At 53.3% G+C, this 16,875-nt stretch overlaps 6 protein-coding genes across 6 annotated transcripts; 5 read left to right on the forward strand and 1 right to left on the reverse strand.

Annotated features, from left to right (window-relative positions):
• Positions 1-157: 157 nt before the first annotated feature.
• N7443_010487 (protein kinase domain-containing protein) lies at positions 158-2,314 on the forward strand (the record flags this gene model as incomplete). Its single annotated transcript, XM_056890543.1, has 1 exon — positions 158-2,314. The coding sequence occupies one exon, from the start codon at positions 158-160 to the stop codon at positions 2,312-2,314; it is 2,157 nt and encodes a 718-aa protein (XP_056737034.1).
• A 296-nt stretch (positions 2,315-2,610) lies between these two features.
• On the reverse strand, positions 2,611-4,072 carry gel6 (putative 1,3-beta-glucanosyltransferase; the record flags this gene model as incomplete). The annotated part of the gene is made up of 3 exons (XM_056890544.1): positions 2,611-3,618; positions 3,671-3,882; positions 3,937-4,072. The coding sequence occupies 3 exons, from the start codon at positions 4,070-4,072 to the stop codon at positions 2,611-2,613; spliced, it is 1,356 nt and encodes a 451-aa protein (XP_056737035.1).
• Positions 4,073-5,842: 1,770 nt separating this feature from the next.
• On the forward strand, positions 5,843-6,715 carry N7443_010489 (uncharacterized protein; the record flags this gene model as incomplete). The annotated part of the gene is made up of 1 exon (XM_056890545.1): positions 5,843-6,715. The coding sequence occupies one exon, from the start codon at positions 5,843-5,845 to the stop codon at positions 6,713-6,715; it is 873 nt and encodes a 290-aa protein (XP_056737036.1).
• A 1,684-nt stretch (positions 6,716-8,399) lies between these two features.
• On the forward strand, positions 8,400-10,278 carry N7443_010490 (uncharacterized protein; the record flags this gene model as incomplete). Its single annotated transcript, XM_056890546.1, has 2 exons — positions 8,400-9,174; positions 9,227-10,278. 2 exons carry the CDS (start codon positions 8,400-8,402, stop codon positions 10,276-10,278), a joined length of 1,827 nt encoding a protein of 608 aa, XP_056737037.1.
• A 1,322-nt stretch (positions 10,279-11,600) lies between these two features.
• N7443_010491 (Sds3 domain-containing protein) lies at positions 11,601-13,199 on the forward strand (the record flags this gene model as incomplete). The annotated part of the gene is made up of 2 exons (XM_056890547.1): positions 11,601-12,032; positions 12,096-13,199. 2 exons carry the CDS (start codon positions 11,601-11,603, stop codon positions 13,197-13,199), a joined length of 1,536 nt encoding a protein of 511 aa, XP_056737038.1.
• Positions 13,200-13,919: 720 nt separating this feature from the next.
• On the forward strand, positions 13,920-14,792 carry N7443_010492 (putative methyltransferase; the record flags this gene model as incomplete). The annotated part of the gene is made up of 1 exon (XM_056890548.1): positions 13,920-14,792. The coding sequence occupies one exon, from the start codon at positions 13,920-13,922 to the stop codon at positions 14,790-14,792; it is 873 nt and encodes a 290-aa protein (XP_056737039.1).
• Positions 14,793-16,875: the final 2,083 nt, after the last annotated feature.

Genomic DNA, 16,875 nt, shown 5'->3' on the forward strand with positions numbered 1-16,875 from the left:
TCAAGATAAGCATCGCCTCCGCCACTCACAGGCCAGCTACCACAATGAACAAAGTTAACCGTTATGACATGGACTGGCACGTCCAAGCCAGGTGGCTTCCATATAACCGCCACCTCCCGATTCTCCCTGGAAGCTCTGGGATTGTCCCAGGTACATGATGGCCCAACACCATGAACACACCTCTGTGTGGTGGCCCGAAGAGAGAATCAAGGCCACTCTGGACACAAAGTTCATCGTCAGCCGGCTTCGTCCCGAGCATGTTCCGAAATTGTTCGATCTCCCCGAATGGGGGGAAGGGTTGAGCAGTGAGACCTACATGGAATGGATTTTGCTCAAGGCCGGTCGTCTATTTCTCATTCTCGATGCCATTGCTATTCCCGATCGCATCTTCGCCCTCGTCGATGAATCCCGCGACGATGACGATCTCCCGTTCGCCGAGCCGCATATTGATATGCTGAACTTGTCTCCCAATGGCAATGACGCTGCTCTCGATTCTCGATTCTTCCAAACACAATGGCGCTTCTTGGTGCGGGGAATTACCGAGGGTGAGCATGTCACATATACTGGGAACGAGGGTGTGCCCGTGGAAATTGTGCGGTCCATAACCAATGGTGGAGTTCAGGGTCGGGATGATACGGTCGACAAGGTCATCCTCGCCGGATCCGTGTCTCGTATGTTTATGCGTACGCAGGTCCAAGTTGGTGGAGCACCCCATTTCTTTTCCTCTGAAGAAGTCCTGGCCGAGGTCAAGAAGCTCCGGAGGCTAGCACATCGCCACCTCGTCTCTCTTTATGCCTCATACTTCGTGGACGACACTATATGTGCGCTCTTTACCGGCGCCGAGACCGATCGCTCTCTGCACAGCTTCGTGACAGATGAGCCACCGAGCTTCAAACGCCTAGCCAAAGAAGAGCGCCGGCAAACATTGATCACCTGGCCACACTGCCTAGTATCAGCATTATCCTGGCTACATTCTCGCGGCTACGCACACGCCGCTATCCGACCATCCAACATCCTTATTGACCCCGAATTTAATATCTACCTCGGCCAATTCCAAGCCCTAGATTCTCTCCTAGCACCACCAAAGCTCAACGATCTCGAGTCATACAACTACTCCGCACCAGAACGCTGGGTCCGCATCGCGGCCCCCGTCCAACCAGCCGCAGCACCAAGCCGTACAATGCTTCCCTCAGGAGGTCGTACAGCACGAAGAAGAAAGCCCGAAAAAGGCCTCTCCCCTCTCAGCGAAAACTCCCCAACATCCCCAGACTTCTCACGCCCAGAGTCCGCAGCCTCATCCGCCTCAAAGGGCACCGTAATCCGCATTGGCCTCCCGGGCTCACCATCCCGCTTCTCATTCGCCTTTTCATCATCCTCATCCTCAACTGCCTCATCAGGCCAAAGCGAAGTAGACTCGGCAAAACAACAACGCCTCTCTATCTGGAAAAAGCCCAGAAAAATGCTCTCAACCCCATCCCTCTCCTCAGCCTACTCTTCATCCTCCGGCTCATCAGCCTCCTCAATGACTCCCCCCGCCTCGTCATCTTCAAACCCAACAGTCCTCAATACTTGGAAGTCTCGCCAATCAGACAACTCCACGCCCTCGGATCTCTTCTCCCTTGCAGCCATCATCCTCGACATCCTAACACACATGTGCAAACGCTCCCAATCATCCTTCACCTCGCACCGATCCGCCCGAAACCGGTCTGCAGGACGCGGCGGCGGAATGGCAGATGCCTCATTCCATCTCTCGCGGAATTCAGTACAAGTGCAATCATGGATTGCGCTCCTAGAAGGCGACGCACTGAAACGATGTCGTCGCGATCGAGGCAGTGATAGATACTTCTACGCTATTCCGCGCATGCTCATTGTTCTACGGGCGATGCTAGCCCCAGAACCGGAGAAGAGACCCAATGCGCGGCGGGTAGAGAAGTGTTTTGCGAATGCTATTCGGGAGATTCCGATGTTACACGGTGAGGAGGTTCCGTTGCATTGTGTCAATCCGGAGAAGGAGGAGGCGAGAAGGAAAAGGGAGGAGGAGAGGGAGGCTAAGAAGGAGAGGGTGAGGGAGGCGGAGAGGGAGCGGTTGGAGGAGCTTAGGAAGAATAAGGCGGAGACGATTCTTTCGTCGAGTTCGGTATCGGAATTTGATTTTGGGTTCTCTGCGGGTGGGAGTGATAGTGAGACGGAGGAGGATAAGGAGAGTGATGCCGAGTCGATGATCATCCCCGTGGATCAAGTGTCTCCTCAGTTGTCGCTGCCGAACTTGGATCTTCATTTGAGTGGGATTGAGGGATTGTCAGTTCGTGATTAGCGGATCTTCGTCTTTCGATGTTGTCTGGTGGTTATGGTCGTGTATACGATGTATGATACGGATTGGGTGAATGTTTGAATGATTGGACGATTTATTAAAAATTCACATAGGACTAATAACCATGTCGTTTATGTATACCGCGATCACGGAGTCTGGTAATATCAGGGCCCAGGTGCATGCATCACGCTGCAAGACTCAGTAGCTCGAATTCGTCTATAGGCTACAGTGACAATCATGCATATCAATATCAATACAATACCTCAGATAGATGCCAATGGCAAGTTCTGAAGTCATTCTCACAGCCAGAAGGCGACGGCGCCCAGGAGGGTGGTGAGAACCATGGAGCCGGCAAGGAGACGCTCGGTGGCCGATCCAGCAACCATCATCGCGTTTCCGGCGTTGCTCTTGCCAGTGGAAGTGCCAGTGGAAGTGCCAGTAGATTCAGCAGAGCCCGCAGAGCCAGTAGTTCCCGTGGCGGAGTAAGAGTCGTCGCCCTTCTTGTAAGTCTGTCCCAGAGTAGGAAGGGGGGAGCTTGCGTCCACAGCCCAGCCGCCGGAGGTCGACTTGGGGCACGAAGGAACGGTGATGGTCGAGGTACTCTTAGTGTAGTCGGAAAGAACGACACCGGTGGGGTTCAGAGTAGCCCAGTGAGTCTTGAGGTTGGTGAAATCAGGTGAGATGGGGGTAGGGGTTCCCTGGCGGGTGTAACCGTCCTCAACCAGGGTATTAGTGGCAGCGGCGTTGCTCACAGAAGGGCCGTAGCTGATCAGACCGTAGTCGTTGGTCTCCTCGATCCACTCGTAGATGATGGCACCGGACCAGGTGCCCTCCATTTCACTGCCCAGAATAACAGCCTGGTCGTCAAAAGTACGGGGCGCCGGGGTGTTGCAACCTGTCTCGGAGAAGAAGATCGGAATGGGGTAGCCAGTCGCGTTCTTCTGGAGCTCATTGTAGCCGGACACGGAGTAGCTGGACTCACCGCACCACTCGTAGGCGTTCAGCGAGTAAAAGTCCAGGCGTTCGGAAGAGTTGCTGGAGCAGGCCAGGTAATTTTGGAGCATGGGCCGGAGCTCAGAGATATCAGCAGCGGAGTAACCAACGGGGATTTCGCGATAGCCCTTGGAGTCCCGGTACGCCTTGATGTCCCTAGCAGCGGCAAGAACGTATGGGGCAGCAATGGAGCCATTGGAGGTGGTGAGCACCTCATTGCCGACAAAGACACCGGCGGTGTTATCGTAGTTCTGGAACTCATCGAGAACTTCCTTGAAACGAGTGAATTGGGTCTCGTTCCAGTGCGGCGAAGTCTGTCACCGGCTGTCAGTTCAGGTTCCGACGATCGGGTCCCACACTCCTTACCTGCTCGATCTGGGTGGTGAAAGTGTCGAGATCGACAAACACGTAGATCCCAGCATCTGCCAGAGCCGTCATGCAGCCCTTGTGGTCCGCATTGGCATCCACGTGGTACACCCGGACGGCATTGGTGCCCAGCTCAGACATGCGAACAATGTCGCGCTCGCATTGTGCGGTGTTGACCAGGGGGTCATCGGGGGTGAGCTGGTAGGCAATACCTGAGTAGTGTTAGGCAAGTCGATACGAGATGCTTGGCAGGTCCCAAAACGTACCCTTAATGTAGTACTGTGTGCCATTCTCGTAGAAGAACTTGGATCCGACAGCCGAGATGGTCGGGACCGCGCCCACAGTGACGGCCTGCAAGCCGGCCAGCAGCAGCGGCGCCGAAAGGACGAACGAAGAAAACATGGTATACTTGGAAGTTCACCGAGAGTATCTCTGTAAAAGTAAGACAAGAGCCAATCACGGAGACTGGGGAATTCCGGAGAATTCTTGGGACGAAAAGACAGAAGATCTAGTCCTGGACAAACGAACGAGTCTCAGGTCTTAGACAGGCGTGAATGGTGAATTCAGAAAGAACGAGACACAACACTCCCGGAGAAAAGAACACAAAGAAAATATTTTCTACGGTAGGAAACAGGGAATGGCATTTTGGACCTTGGTTTTCGCAGATTGCAGGCTCTAGCGCCAGTGTCCTTCTGGGCCTAGTGCCCGCGAGACATGCGTATGCGAAACATGCCAGGGGTTGGGGTGGTGGTTATAACAGTCGAGGGAGCTGGAGAAAGATGGAGAGAGGGAGAGAGGGAGAGAGGGAGAGAGGGAGACCGGGAGACAGTGAGGTGGTTTGTAGTTGGGGGTTCGTGCCAAGTGATTGGGATTAAAACATTCCAAGTGGAAATACAGTGGGATTGAATAGAGAGTAGAACTCCAATCGTCGAGATCGTCGAGGCGGGAAAGTGTAGGGCCCTAAAAGTACCGGGTGTTCGCCCACTGAACCGAACTCCACGATGACGCGAAACGTGCAAGTCCGGACATCTGAAAACGTGGGTTGATCTCGAAAAATTGTAAAACTAGAAATCTGGAAACTGGAAACTGGAAATTAGAGATTTGATACAGTAGTTTCCATGTTGATCACGAAAGACGATCGCACGACTTTTTCCCGCCTTCTGAAGCGAGCCCGGAGTCTGCCGAAAGAGGTCCACCGCTACAGTAGCATTCAACAGGTACATGTCCGGCGTACTCGTCCCATCGCGAGATCCACTTTTCACCTCGATGTATATACGTATATACTCCCCCCTCTATTTACCTCTGTCGAGATTTGAGGAGACTCGAGAATGCATGACGAGTCCTTTGATGGACACATGGGGGTCACCCGGTCGGACAACACATCGGGGGAGAGGAAACCCTGTCAATCACTTTCCCCTTCCATTGTTCAGAATGGAGCCCCCTTTTGAATCCACCTCCACTCAGAGTTAATCGTCCCCCCCTCTTCCACCTTCACCGGGCCAGGGCTCGAAAGCTTCTGGATTTTCCCCCGATCAGCGGCCAAATAGACCGACGTTATCGTGGTCTAGGTCTTGGGCACGGCGAACTTGGGCCGCTACGCTGATCGGAAGTGTCGTGCAACGGTGACCGTAGAGGAATCCTATCCGGCCAGTCGAGATGCTCGATAGGGGGACTTCCAAGACCCAAGAGCTAGGACCTATAGAAGCGACTCGTAGTGGTTGACCCTTTTGCGGACACCCTGGTCAGTGAGGCGCCAACTTATCTATGGCCACCACACACGACGACCGAATCTATCTATAGCCAGGGAAAGAAATAAGACACTGGGGTGCCACCGAGCCAAAAAGTCATCTTGTGCGGTCCAGACTCTCGTTGGCCCCCACCGGTCCCCATCCATTCCGAGCAGGTCCGCCAATAATTGGGGGTTACCGAGTTACGTTCGTCAGCAGTGGAGCTGGGTCCATTGCGATCAACTGCGTCTACCCTGGACGCCGGAGGCCCTGTGCGATCTGCAATCCCCCATCTCATGACGTTTCCGTAGGGGGCTTCTTGGTTATAAGTCCGCATCCGGCCACCCCCACACGAGCTCATTTTCTACTTCGGCCTTTGCCATCTCTTCAACGGCTTTCAACGGCATGGTTTCTTCAATTACGCCTTAGATTCTTATATATCACAATGTCGACCGAGACCGCCTCCCCGTTTCGAATTTCGCTGCACGACCAGCTCGGCCTGGAACGCAATGAAGCCTTCCGTGCCATGCGCGAACAGCTGCGCCGCCAGGACTGCGGCATGGAAGGGCCTAGCTTCTGCCCCGGCCATCGCCACGAGTGTACATCCGCCGAGCAGGACGCCTTCCGCCTGCACCGCGACATCATCCATACTCTCCTCGTCCCACTCTTCCTGATCAACCACCAGGCCGACCGCGTCGCGGCTCGTGCCCTGCCCAGCAAAAAGGGCGCCGAGCCTGAGCGGGCGTTCCGGGGCGAGGCGCGCAGTGCCTTTGCTTGGCTCAACTGCATCCTCACCGAAGAGCACGACTGGTATTTGACCGCGCGCTGCCCGGCCTGCATCGTCCTCCGCGTTCTCAACTCCGAACCGACAATTCGCTTTGTGACGGTGGCCGCACAACTCGCCGGACCTCGTTCCGGGTTTGGCTGCTGGCTCTCGGCCCTCGAGACCGCCGTATGCGAGGATCCTTTCTGGGGCGATTCTTTCTGGCCCGAGATCGAGGAGCGCGCTTCGCGCTTGACGGAAGGTGTGCAGCAGCTGGTCCGCCAGTGTCACGAGCTGCGTATTATTCTCGACAGCCCGGCCTGCACCCCTCCATTGACCAAGTCCTCGGCCCCAGTCTACGAGCGTTCAACTACCGCCTGCACTATTGCTATTAAACCCTCCAGCTTTGCCCGAAAACAACTCCGGCTCAGTCGTGAGGAGCAGCGCTACCGGTCATCACTGGCCTGGACTGCCTGGAATTGCTCGCATGAGATGCGCCAGCCGCTGGGCGGCGGCGCCCCCACCCAGTCACGCCGACGTTCCATGACGTCTTGAAAAGCTACAGAGGATGTGGTCTGAGATGGCCGCATCATGTTCGTTTTTCTTCCAGATGAAATCATCCCGACACCACTCTGCCGTGCAGAATTTCCCCGCAAAAGGGGTATATCCAAAGTCCAAAAGAAGGACACCATCATCCTTTCGAGCGAAACGGAAATGGAAAGCCCTTGGGAAAACCGCCAGATCTCACCGATGCTGAAGATGTTTGGCATCTGAAGCCGGGATCTCCCATGGGGCCCCACCCACCCTCCATCCGATGGTGATGCGACCGGTAGAATCTCGTGACGACAAGAGCTACAAGCAACTGTCTCATCACTCCTAGCAAGTCAGTGCCAATTGGATTCGGAGATCTATTTCCGACAAGGAACCTTGGAAATTGGGCGGACGGGTGATCGCACGACACCGTCCAGACTCATCCAGATTCAAACCTAAAGGGCCACGCATTTCGTGTACAGTGTACCGGGTCCAAGTTCCACGATATTTTATAATTATAATGATAATAAATTCATCTCTCTTCTCCTAACCGACCGTTTTAATTTCCCCGTACTCTCAGAACGATTACATAGGAATATCTCCACTTCCTATAATGAACTCCACGCGTCATCAAGACCACGACACATTTTGGGGTCGGGGTGGCAACAGGTACACTTTATCCGAGACTCGGTGGAGTTGACGCAAGATAAAAACTGGGCTGCGAACCAGATCGGGCCCAGCCGTGGAAATTACGGTCCAACGGCCAGCGATGATCTCCTGGGCTGTCATGCTTTTAACCCGCAGAAATCGGAGTGATCCGAAGGAGGGGCGTACTAAACAAGGCAGGGTCCTAGAGCATGGCCAGGAGAGCACGGTCTACAACATATTGGGCCCCCATGGCCCAGTCCAGATGCCTGCAGCAGGGTCCAGGGTACGGCATAACTCCATGCGAACCAGACACACACAACCCCTCACAGTGGCGAGTACCCGGAAACGGATGTGTCCTGGGACCAAGTTCCGCCCCGGGGGGGGGGGCCTTGCCACGAGTTTCAAAGAGGGGAGTTTCATAAAGACCGAGCCTCGATCACCGACCCTGTAGAACGTCCGGAACTTAGCGTCGTCAAGGTCTGGTTCGAATAATGAAAAAGGGCGGGCAACACGAGCGTAATCAACTCGATGCAGAACCGAGAATGATCGCCCCAGCCGCGTGGGGCACTTCAGCCAGTCGCAGGGCCGCCGGGCGTCTAGACGCGTGCACATTTTTAGCAAAGCCTCTTCGGTAAACACCACTTTAATCAATTAGGGATTTAGTCCTGCACAACTCGAGGGACTAAAGGGAAAATAAGGGCACAAAGGGTAATATACTATAATTTAAATGGGGATTACCCATTACCCAAACGATCCACCCACAGATGTCCGATGTAGTGAATGGACGGTCATACTTGGAACCGATGACTCGACGACCCCCGGTCTAGAACACTCGCCGGGTCTAGACTTGCTCGGCCCTAGTACCAAGTACCTGGTTTCGCTGCATATTGCCTCGTTCAAACTTGTACCCGGTACCTTGAACGCCTTCGCCGTCTTTTCCCTCCCCTTACGTCGCCCAAGTCCTCTTCTTCTGCGGCTTTTCCTCTTTTCTCTCCATTTACCACATTCCTACACCTCGATAGACCACAAACTCCTACCCCTCCCATCTCACGGCTCATCCATGCCGGCCGCTGTCTCTCTCCGCCCTCCGGACCGGACAGCCTGGATGAATCTTCAACAGTGCAATGGACGGTGCTGGCCTGGAACTAGCCCGGACGATTTGGTCATGCACACTGCTGCCACCGTGAAACTCGACCCTGAACGCCGTCTCTCCAACTATTCCCTCCCAGACCCATTTACCGGCCCTTGTCCAGCTAAGCTTCGTCGACGAGCGTCGCAGGGCTCCCTCCGCACCAAACCTTCCTCAGTTTCTCGCTTCCTGTCCAAGGGTAGCGTGGCCGTGCACTTCCCTTCCTGGGAACATCGCAGTTCCACGCCTGGCTCACCCTTTCGTGTGGAAACTCGAACCCGATCGGCCGACTCTCGTCTTCGTCTGTCCACCACTGTGTCTCGCGGGCCGAGACCGTTGACCAGCCATTCGGGCCATTCGCACTCTTCATCGCCTTGGAACTCACCCTCCTCGTACCAAGCAGATTATCCCTCCACACTGCCTCCCACACCACCAGAGGACGATTGCAGCGTTGCGTGGAATCCGAAGTCTAAGATGTTGTTGTACGATCAGCAACCGCACCGGGAACCCGGTTCTTCAACCATGATGGATGATGGTCCGGGCGTTGACACCTCCCCCACCACGGGCCCATCAGACACCCTTAGCAGCCCGTCCGACGGTCTCTCCCATGGCTCGTCCAGCTCTGGAGGAAGCCCTGGTCCGCATGACGAGATGGATTGTCAGCAAGACGTGGGATCGTGGTTGGATCAAGGAATCAATGTGACTGGTAAGCGACATTCTCACACTGGCCTCCGTTCGGTCTACTAACTTGGCCACAGTATCATCATTAGCAATTTCCAATCCACGAGGAGACGCCGTCAAAATCGTCTCACAGACACTCCCTTACCCGCAGACGGCCGACCAGTCGATATCGCTGCCGAGAAACGGCAGCATCTTCTGCTCCATCGTCCGAGCCGTGCACAACCACCTCCAGCCCGGCCAGTCGCCCTATATCAATGTCACACACGCCGTGCCCGAACAATTTAGCCTCTCAAACCTGCCTCATTCTCCTCCCAGCACTCCACGCTCGCCGACCGCCGCAGACGACTATTTCAATGCGACCGTCTTTTCCAGTGCCGCAGTCGTCGGGGCGTACCACGACTTCCGTGGTCCGCTTCAACGACAACTCTCCCACGCCCCCATGCCCGTTGTCCCTCCCCACAGCGTTCACATTTCCGTTCTTGAGCGATATCTTCCACCTCCATCCGCCCAAGAGTACAGAGACCTCTTCTGCCCTACCCGACCGTCCTTCCTCGTCGACCGGCTCTGCGAGCTGTCCCCCAACGGAGGCTCCCTCCTCTTCACCTACCCAACCAAAAAGGGTGCCTCGACCTTCAAGTCACAATATCTGGGCCCCATCCTCGACCCGTTACTCCGCCAGCTCGTCGTGGTAAACGGACTGTCCGCTGATGTCGGTCGCTTCCTGGGAAAGCTGTCAACAGTCTCGCAGATGGACGACTTCGCAACGATGAAAGCCAACATCGCAGCCCTCTGTGAATCCCTCAGCTCGCCCTCCTCCAAGTTCGAGGTCGCCGATGCCGGCAAGGCAAGCGCCCACCTAGACCGCAACACCTGGGTAGAATGGTTCATCCACCAGGAGAAGGCTCGCATGAAGGAAGTCCTCAATCTTTACTGGCAGAACGGCCGTCGCGTCCCACCCAACAAGGCCGTGTCCTCTGGAGGACCCGGCGCCATGATGGGAGATAAGGAAGTCTCCTCCGCCATGCTTCTCAGCGAGATCTTCGACGGCATCCGCAGGCGACCGTACGGCGAAGGCGAGCCTCGCGACGGTGTCGAACTAGGTGTCTTCGTCATCCGTCGAACACACTGACCTTATTCCCCTCGATATCTTCCCTTCTATACACCCTCCTTTCCACACCATACCGCTTTTTAAAGATGGTTCTCGCAGCCCGCTGCAACGATGTCATATGGGACCCTAGCGTTGGGTCCCCGGAGTTGGCTCGATCTTTTTTGGTTTTCTTATATTTCGGCCGTGATTGCGCGCTATGCATACTGCGTCGGCCGGATGGTAAATGAACGTGAATACCCATGATGTTGGTTCTTATTTGGCGAGATGATAATTCTCTTTTTTTTTTTGATTTCTCGATGGAGATGGATATAAATATATACAATGAGCAGGTTCAATGTATACAGTTTCTGAGAATCGAGAGTGAAGTAAAATCCGAAATAGTGAATTGTAGGTTGGGTGCCCCAAGGTGATAATGCCGTCAGACCATAAGGCAGCATCAGGCACCATTGCTTGACCGACTCTTCGGTCATGTTGATAAGGGGGTGGATCCGGTCACCGGAGTGGGCTCTCTTTGCATTGATGGTTTTATGATCCTGACAGCGGCACTGTTGTCCTGCAGATGGCCTTGGCCCGGCGTACATACGTAGGTACATGGTGGAAAGTTTGATTGTTGGTGAGACCTCACATGTGCAACTTCGATAGCGTGTGTAGAGAAAGGATAAGCTCAACAAAATACTATAGTCTGTGGAGACCAGATTCGATAGACCTCAATCGTGTTGCGACGTCTTCGTCATCAGGAGGCTATCGATATCCAGGGGATTACCAGAAGTCTTGAGGCGTCGGGATAGCCGGACTAAGAACATTTTGCAGATGGGCCCCAATAATTTGTTCGTCTATACCTCCTAGAGTTCTCGTTCTCTAGCTTTTTCTTTTTCCCATTTTATTCCCGGAAGTGTGTAAATAACTCATTAGTATGCTCAGGTAGATAAATCAACACTACCTGTTTAGGCTTATTTGCAGAATTCTCCGTTCGTCCGACTGTAGATTAAGCCGTTCTGCCCGCGAGGCCGTAAGGAGTCATTAGATACACTACTTGGACGTCGTAATTCAACGTCAGAACTATCTTAGTTAAAAAACTATCACTGTTTCCCCGTAAAAGCCTCCAGCTTCTATTTCTGCCATTCACTCCGATGATTGATGACCACTCTATGCTTCGGGCCGGTGAAAAGTAGAGCCGACCCTAAACCGCATCGGGGGACAATGCTCCAGCGCCGCTTTTCTTACGACGAGTTGTTTCCTCTCCTACTCTATTCGTCTTGATGTTAGTCTTTGTACTTTTACACTGCAACTACATCCGTCGCTCTTCCATATCATCTATTTTATAATCACCATTCCTCGAACCCATGGCATACTCCCCAGGGCCCCAGTCGCCCGGCGCTGGGCCCGCCTACCATGGCGGATTACACTCTAGAGGCCGTTCTAATAGTCCCAACGGTGGTGCTGGAACACTTTCAAAACGTGACAAACGTCGGTCTGCACTTCAGGAGCGTCTTCACGATTTGACTGCTACCTTTAGTCAGAATCGCGACGCCCAGTTTCGCCAGCAGCTTCATTCCCTGCAATGCGATATGACCCTCATTAACAATGCCGACCCTTACCAAACCGGCCCACTGCCAGATTCTTCTGAAGATGTCGCGCAGCTAATTGAAGATACTGTTGGTGGTGGCAAGTTTGCTAAGGAGATGGCAAGCTTGTCTGGTACATGGTACGCCAAGTTTGTGCAGGAGGTGAACAATGTCAAGGAGCAGCGCGATGCAGATTTGGCTCAGATTATGGTATTTCCACTCTTTTTCTCATCACTGTATCAAATATTTCATACTGACCGTCTACGTTCACAGGGCCGACACCAAAATAGCCTCGAGCGACACCGCCGCGAGTACGATTTCCGCCAGCATTTTGCTAAAGAAGAATTTAACCAATTGTCGACAACCTTACGCGAACGATTGATGCAGAGCATTTCGAGCAAACGGTCCCGTCTGATGCGCGAGAAGGAACAACTCGATATCGCGGATACCAATGCACTGCTTCTCCATCCCAATCAGTTCAGCATTACCAACCCAGCCAGTCCTGGTGGCCTTCACAGCAACCGAAAGACTCGTCATACACGGCACCGGGTGGATCTGGATGAACTCGGCAATGGCATTGTTTCGGAATTGAACAAGCGCAAGCGCAAGGCGCCAGAGGAGGACACGGGCTCACCCGTGCGGGACACAGGTGGCACAACCCCGGCTGAGCGCCAGAAGCAATATCTTGCTCAGCAGACTGCGCCTACTTACTCGATGCACTCACTGTTCACGGATAAAGAGCTAAGCGCTCACGCAAACCACGCGCATGTCGCCACCGTGCATTTTTTCTCTACTTCCAAGCGCGCAGACCAGGGTTCCGGTGCCGTGACCAACGGCAACAATACCGACGCGGATGATACCCCCGAAATTACCGGGCATGAGGATAACGGTACTCCTACGGCAGACATGATCCGCACGGCAAGCCAGAACTTCCATGTTACACGATCCACTCGTGGCACGGCAGCACACAGTGCTTTAAGCGCTCTGGCCGAATTGGCCGACAAGCCCGCGTCGCGCCCTGCGCTACCATACCACGTCTTGTCCAACTATCACGCACGACCTAATGGCAACGCGCCTCCACTTACCTCCCTCCTCAATGACGAGGTTGACGACGATTGCGCACGCTTCGATCGTCTGCATGGTAAGCCTGCTGGCTGGATCGATTCGTCTCTTTGTGAATTGGTTGCTGCGCCGCTGCCCTCTGACCCGGTCGATGGCCATCCTCCCAACCCCGACCACTTCAATGCCCTGCACCCTGACTTCCCATCATCTGTGGGCATGCACCTGCAGCCTATGCGACCTCACCCCGGTCCCGAGATGTTTCAGTCTACAGGGATGGAGCGTGAGCGCAGCAGCAAGCGTATCCGGAACCACTAATGGGGTAACGCATACCGGGCGTTTCAATGTATGTACAGGGAGGAATTCGGTGTCTATTACGGAAACCAGGGCTTGGTTTTTTGTTTTTCTTTTCTTTTCTTTTCTTTCCTTTACTTTGGTGGCAACGATGGATGGGAACAGGCGTTCGGTCATTTCAGATTCAGATTCTCACGTGTCTATTTTTCTCCCTCATTTCTTAAGCATAATCTACTGGACTTGATCCATTGCGTCTCTAGACTATCCCAGTAAAGTTAAGGTCTTCTTCATACTTTAGCCTCGGCAACTTCGGATGACGCCACGGATTGCTAAGCACAGTCGCACCGTTAAGATTGGATAACTATACGGGTATTCCCTCAATCTTATTGGCAATATTGGAGTCAAAACCAATAACCAAGTCAGAATGAGGTGATCACAGCAGAACTGGGGCCATCGCATCATTGGCAGCATCGCTGAGTGGCTGCATCTCCGTTCCTCCGCCCTCGGCGACATGACGGCGAGATGACAAATGTCGCGAGTTACGCCGACTAGGTTTTGATCACTAATTCGACGTTCAACTTTCTCCTTGCATGTTCGGAAGGCTATATATACAGGGTGCTTTCGCCTCCTGCTGACCATCCTTCAGCGTCAACTGGGCATCTTGCATACCCCGCATTTTCTATACTTCATACTTCATACTTCGCATACGAAATAGCTCCAGCGTCAAGTGTAAATCAATCCACCATGACGACCACAACGACCACCGCCACCACATCCTCAGACTACATCCCTCGCGGCCCAACCACCGCCGAACTCACCTTCTACGCCCCACCCCCGGACAACAGCGCGCCCTATAACTACGTTGAATCCCCACCCCCAGGCCAACCAGCACGCAACTACCCCGAAGTCCCGCACAGAGTCACTCTAAATGACATCCGCGGCCACGAATCCCAATACAACCTGGACAAAGACTCCTTCCAAGCCCTCCAAAACATCACCTCCGCAGCGACCTACTCAACCTTCGATTCGGACGACTCCGTCCGCTCAATCTACTACCCAGAGGTCGAACAACTCCTCCTCTCCACAATTCCAGGCTCCCGCAAAATCATCCTCTTCGACCATACAATCCGACGCCAAAAAGACGGGGCTCCCCGCCAACCCGTTACACGCGCCCACGTCGACCAGACCCCGCGCGCGGCCGCCGATCGAGTCAAACTCCACATCCAAGATCCTGAAGAAGCAGAAAAGCTACTTGCAGGTCGCTACCGCATCGTTAACGTCTGGCGCCCGTTAACCGTTGAACCGGTTCAGTCTGCTCCATTGGCATTTGCCTCTGCGGCATCTGTGGACGGCGAGGATCTCGTGCCCATTGAGCATCGGTATCCGCATCGGACCGGGGAGACGATGGGCGTTAAGTACAATCCGGGCCAGGAGTGGTTATATTGGTCTGGGATGACGGGTGATGAGAGGCTGTTGTTGAAGTGTTCGGATTCGAAGGGGCTGAAAGATGGGGATGTGGCTCAGTGGGTGCCGCATACTGCGTTTTGGGATGAGAGGACGCCTGCGGAAGCGCGGGCTAGGGAGAGTATCGAGGTTAGGGCTTTGGTTTTTGATTGATTGATATATATGAAGCTGGAAATGGTTGGGATTAATATGGCCTTTGTGAAACTTTCCTTGTGGATATAATGCATAGGTATGAAATTTGTCTTTAATTTGGTTCATTGTCGTGGTAATATGATTTTCATGGCATTTACGAGCATTGTTTGGTCTGGGACTTAGAGACCCAAGAGGAGAGCTAAGAGTGCCAAGTTGACTACAGTCATTCTCGAAATCGGCTTGACACAAACACACTCAATCACTCTTTTCTGACCCCACTGCCAAGTCCTGAGCACAGATCAGTTATTGAGGAGAGTGTTGGATACCAAAGGTGCCCAGTATGGTCATGTACTTTCATACGTAAATAACATCACCCGTACGAAGATTACGTGGAAGTCCGTGGAAAGCTGAAGTAATAGTCCCGTGGTGTCGCGTACCCACACCGCTCCGGGTGTTGGTCCGCCCATGCTCAACGTAACTTTTACCCTCAACGTTACTTTTGAAGCTATTCATGCCTGTTTATCTACCTTCCACCATGGATTCGTCGTATTCTGCTATTGAACAGCGTATCTAGACCGCTTGTGATGCATATAAAGCTCGAAAACCCGCAAAAATTGCACCGCTTGCGCGTGAATTTAACGTTCCCGTCTCACGCCTACGGGCGCGTCTTTAAGGTCGTCAAGCTCGTACGCAGCGCCCTGCCACCACTAAGCGCTTATATGAAGCCCAGGAAGCAGCGTTGATTCGCTGGATCGATACTCTTGACGCCCTCCACGTTCCACCTACCACGCGTATAGTGGAAGCGAGCGCAAATGCGATGATTTAGAGATATATCGAAGTAACTGGAGATTAAGGGTCGGCATCAGTTGGGAAGATATGGGTATATAACTTTATTAAACGCCTACCAGAGGGCCTTTATTGGGTGAAGCAGAAGCCAGCGGAGAGAGAGAGAATCGAAGCCGAGGATATTAGCATCCTACAAGCCTGGTACGACCGTTTAGAGCCTCACGTGAAGTGTATCCCGCCCTCGAATATATATAATTTCGACGAAATAAGCTTCCAGCTTGGCCAAGGAAAGCCTCAAAAGGTGGTTAGTCGCAACCGGCACCGCATAAGGCTATTATCAGGTGAAAGAGGTGATTTATTAACGGGAATTGAGTGTGTGGCGGCTAATGGATGGCTTATAGAGCTATACTTCGTCGCGCCTGGTGTCGTACACCTTGAACGATGGTATGATAGTGGCAACCTCTCAGAAGTATCACGGATTGCTATATTACCGACGGGATCCTCGAACGATGCTCTCGCGTTTGACTGGCTTCAATTCTTGGACGAACATACGCGTGAACGCGCTTGTGGTGGCCCGCGGATATTACTATTTGATGGCTACGGCTCACACCTTACGTGGGAATTCCTATATTTCTGCGAGCAAAGGAATATTATCCCGTTTATCTTCCCTCCGTATACTACGTATATAATTTAGCCTCTTGATAGAAGCTTATTCCGCGCTCTAAAGGAAAGATTCCGGGCGAAGAATACTACTATCGCGTAGTGGGGTGGCGACACAAAGGATATCAGCTTCTTCTTTCGCGAGATCACTGCGATAAGACAGCAGGCTATGACCTCACGTACTATACGGAAGACATTCGCGGATCGTAGTATATTCCCCTTTAATCCAGCCCTCGTGATTAATTGGCTTAATGCTACAAGAACACCTACACCAGAGCTTCACTGGCCTACCGGGGATACTCCGCCGCCGCCTCATTTATCGAGTTTACCGAGTTCCCCGCCCCAATCAGCAGCTCAGGCACGCCGTACGCAAGAGAAGGTATCGAGGATGGCTAGCCGTGAAGCTTTATCTGTGTATACGTGCCGGTAGCTCGACCGGCTTTCTAAACAAGCTGTGGAGATAGCAGAAGAGATCAGCCTTCTTCGGTCTACTATACAGAATCAACTACCATCTACACGCCCAAAGGTACGTAAATCGCTAAAGCAGGTAGGTAAGTTTGGTACACTTACGACAAAAGATGCAAATCGCCATATCACAACGAGGAAGGAGAAAGATCATGCGGCAAACGTGCGGAAGGGTAGGAAGATGGCACCTCCA

This window comes from Penicillium atrosanguineum (genome assembly GCF_028827265.1).
Source record: "Penicillium atrosanguineum strain IBT 20685 chromosome Unknown utg000008l_segment0_segment0, whole genome shotgun sequence".
Lineage (NCBI taxonomy): Eukaryota > Fungi > Ascomycota > Eurotiomycetes > Eurotiales > Aspergillaceae > Penicillium > Penicillium atrosanguineum.